Here is a 4,080-nt window from a genome sequence, read left to right as displayed (position 1 = left end):
TATTTTCCTGTAGTGGTTAGGGCAGAAGTAGTTCTGGATCAACATCAGTGGGGGATCATCAAGTCCATTTTATACACACCATGGATGTAGACTGCCATCCACTCATTTAGAGTGAGGAATGTTTTATGATGGAAAGTAAAAATTATTCATATGATTGATTTAACAACCATGTTACTCTCAAGGGAAAACAGATTAGATTTATTGAACTTTTAGAGTTTCTTTTTCAAGGCCCAACATTTTTCTCATTTAAATTAATTGTGGGCTCAAGTATCATTGAATGTCTTCACTGGCCATCAATTTTGATAAAGCTGCTGCTTATATTTAAGAATAAAGTTATATTACTGCATTTGTTTTAGAGTTAAATGTATACTCTTTACAAAAAAACTGAAGAGCATATTTAATACTTGAAAAAAGCTTTAACCACTAATTCTTAATTAGGGTATTTTTAATAAATGTTCTTTCTTGGTTTCTATCAGGGAAACATTGTGTGAATTGTCATCTCTGGACTGGTGCAGTTTTGCAAATTGTTATTTACTTGCAATAATCTAGAAATTGAGATTAAAAACTTCAAACACTTATAGTAGTTTAGCAGAGTCATTTTATAGCTATCAAATCTAACAACAAAATTTGAAGTTATGTCTTTGTTCTTCATTTTAGTGTCCTAATAATCCATTTCTATTTTACAAATGTCTCCCTGAAAACAAAACAAAGACTAGGACACTCCACATATCAGTGAACCACAGAAAAATGGGTATAAAATAATGGGTATAAAATATAAGACTGTATATGTAAGGGAAATCAAGGACAGAGTGAACTTAAATTATGGTTTCCAATTTCTACAAGTTTTCTAAGAACTGAATTTTTTCTTTGTTTGTATTTGAAATCTCCTAATTTCCATGACATGTATAGTTGCTTTTTTCTGATTTACTCTTAACATGCTCTAGTTATTCTTTTTTTTATGGAAAAAGTAGCTGATTTTTATTATTATTGCCAAACAAGACTTTAAATCAATTAAAATCTTTCATTATGCATAAAGTTACTTTCACATTTGTTACAATCACAGTAAATATGTTTCTTTGTATAAAAAGATAGCCTTTATTTGAAGTCTAAAATATCCCCAACTGCAAGATTACATATATAAAACTCCATTTGTTTCTCATATAATAGTGCATTAATCAAATTAAATGTTGTACTCTATAATAAGATAAAATGGAAATAATTTACTTATAATATTTATATTTAAACCATCTTTATTTTCAAAATACTATCCTAAAAAATATTTCCATTAAGCTTCAATTGGAGCAAAAGTATAATCACTTAAATAAAAGCAGTTACTTAAACTAAAAATGAGAGATAAAATACTTTTGAAGGCAGATAAATGGTATTGTCAGGCTTCTTGCTGTTCTTCTGGATGTTCAGTAGCAGGCTCATTTGAAGGTGGAATCAATCCTAAAGGATACTCACTTCTACTTTCAGGATGCGGGGGTGAGTGGCAGGGGAAGAAATCCAGATCTTGGGGGGAGATAATGAGGAAAACACCGTGGTCCCATTGGGAATGGAGGGGGTGGTGGGCCCAGTGGAAAATATTCTAGAGATGCTCCATACATGTTTCCTGGAGGAGGTGGAGGAAAAAGAGGTCCTTTTCTCATAAACTGACTACTTGGATCCACTGGAAACAATGGACTTCTGATTGGAGGGAAAGGTGAGAAAGCAAAGCCAGAGCCAGTTGCTTCATTTTCAACAGGGAGAGATGAATCAGGCACATTGGAATCACCAAGATCAAATTTGGTATCATTTCTACTGGATTCAATATCTGAAGAAGTAGACCCATCCATTTTATCCAAAGGCAGCATAGTGAAACTTTTGAATTCTGATCCAGATGATCTACCATGATTAAAATAACATCCATCTTGCCTTTGTAGAGGAAGCTGTGGATCAAAATATGGTTGGCCTGGTGGAGGGATCATTATATGGGCCTGTTGACATGGAGGTGCCAGGGGCCCAGTGTCAGAAGGTGCTCTTTGAGGATCAGTTAACCTACCACAGTTTCTCTTCTTTCATTGCTAGTCAGATGGTTCAGAGAATTCTCTGGGCCCCTTGAGGCTCTTCCTTCTCCCACTGGCACCAAAGGTTAGAGTCTGAGTGGACCATTCTTTTCCAAAAGTGGAGATCTCATTTCAGATGAAGTTTGACCCAATGGTGAGGGACCATTTGGGGAATGCTGTCTGCCAGAATCTGTATTTGAAATATCAAGTGTAGAAGGATCTTTTTCTGCAAGTTTAAATTTGAACTCCATTTCAGTTAATTTTTGTGAGTATTTTGTTTTCTTAAATCATTGAGGTATCTTTCAGTGCTCTGAGCTGCCAACTCATCACCATGTGCTTTTTTCTCATAGTACATAATATGCCCCTGATAAAAATGAATGGTTCTCTCCAATTATTCTTCAAGATCTTTGGCTCACTTTCTATAGGTCTCCAGCAGTATAGTTGTATGGCTGATCTTTTTTTTTAAACTTTGGAAAGTTTCTCCTCTTGCTCTACCTGGTAATTTTTCTCTCCTATTAATTTTCTTTGGAGTTCCATTACGTTTTCTTGATATAGTTCCATCATGACTTTAAGTTTCTGCTGAAGACTCTGATTCTTATTTTCAAACTGTGTATTTTCTGCTTGCAAAATTCTTGTTCTGTCTTAAGATTTTTAATGTTTTATAACGTCTTCCTTTGTTTCAATTACTTCAGATAATAAAGCAAAAATTTGATTTCTTTCTCTTTCTAAGGTTTTAAAAGAGGCCTTTAACTTAGCAACATAAATCAGTTTCTTCAAAGCCTCTTTTGGCTGATCTTCTAAGTGAGCACAAATTTAAGATTCACTCTCTATTTCCAACTCCAAGTTACACATCATTTGTTAGGACTTCTGCAAGCACAGGAGCCCAATCTTTTATCTGCAGCAAGTGTTCAGTCAGAGACTTAATGTGATTTTCTTTATCTCTTAGAACTTGTTCTTCATGTACTTTAGAGTGTTCAAATGTCATTTTCTGTTTATTGAGTCCATTCACTTTTTCTTTCCATACCTCAACTTCTTTTAAAAGCTGTTTCTGACTTTCCTGAAGTTGGGAATTTTCATTCAAAGCCTCTTTTATTGCTACTGCAACTGCTTCTTTATTCATTTTAAACATTCTCAAGATTGTTTTAGCTTGAAATTTGAGGGATTTTGACTCATCTTCTAGGGACTTAATTCTTTTTAATATATCCACCATCAATTCATCCTGCTGAAAATGTTTAGTTTTCTCTTCTTTTCGCTCTTTTTCTAAAAAGAGTATTTCATCCTCAAGTTTAGATACAGACCTATCCAGGTTTTCATATATTATCTCCAAATTTTCTGTTTCTACTGACTCCTCCAAAATGGCATCCTTTAAAGATGACTCTAAGCCTTCATACTCTTTTTGAACAAGGCTAACTTTTTCAAGTAGTTCACATTTTTCTTCAATTAGTCCAGAAAGTTTTAGAGCAAGCTTTTCTTCTCTTCTCAAGTAACACCTGCTTCTCACAGACTGATAAATTCTCCACGAAAACAAGAGAACAACAAAAAATACAATAGCTGTACATATCACCAACTCCGACGGACAGCCATAAGGACTAGGGTGTGTTTCCATGTCTTCAGACAAGGCAGACCACAACTCTGCTTACTTCTTCCAGGACCACCTCCATGTTTGGCTGAGGGGCAGCTGTTGCCCCTTCATTACATTAAGGCTACTTTGGCTATTCCCTCCAGAACCACACCATGCCCAGCCAAGCTGAAACAGGCTGTGGACACTCAGGCCTTAGGTTAGGAACAAACCTGCACCAGGCAACAGAGCAGACCACTGTGAACCAGTGAGGGAGGAGGGGTGTAGGCATGGGCATGAGGAGCCCTGGTCATGGGCTCTCAGGGGCCTAGCACACTGCCTGTCAGAGAAGTCTTGGCGTTTTCACTATGTTGTGCATCTTGAAGCAGCACAGGTTCAAGCCTGCTCCAATCAAGACAGAGAGAAGTCCTCTCCAGGTCACCCACCCATTGGTTTGGTTTAGGCCAGGCCAAGGCA

The 4,080-nt window shown here is 36.3% G+C and overlaps 1 protein-coding gene across 1 annotated transcript; it reads right to left on the bottom strand.

Moving 5' to 3' along the window:
• Positions 1-2,596: 2,596 nt before the first annotated feature.
• Positions 2,597-3,651, bottom strand: LOC107140262 (cTAGE family member 4-like). The gene has a single exon (XM_048809793.1). It carries the CDS (start codon positions 3,649-3,651, stop codon positions 2,890-2,892), a length of 762 nt encoding a protein of 253 aa, XP_048665750.1. The 3' UTR covers positions 2,597-2,889.
• Positions 3,652-4,080: the final 429 nt, after the last annotated feature.

The sequence above is a fragment of the Marmota marmota genome, unplaced genomic scaffold, assembly GCF_001458135.2.
Source record: "Marmota marmota marmota unplaced genomic scaffold, marMar, whole genome shotgun sequence".
Lineage (NCBI taxonomy): Eukaryota > Metazoa > Chordata > Mammalia > Rodentia > Sciuridae > Marmota > Marmota marmota.
The sequence above is the reverse complement of the archived record's forward strand: the minus strand, read 5'-3'. Positions and strand labels throughout refer to the sequence as shown.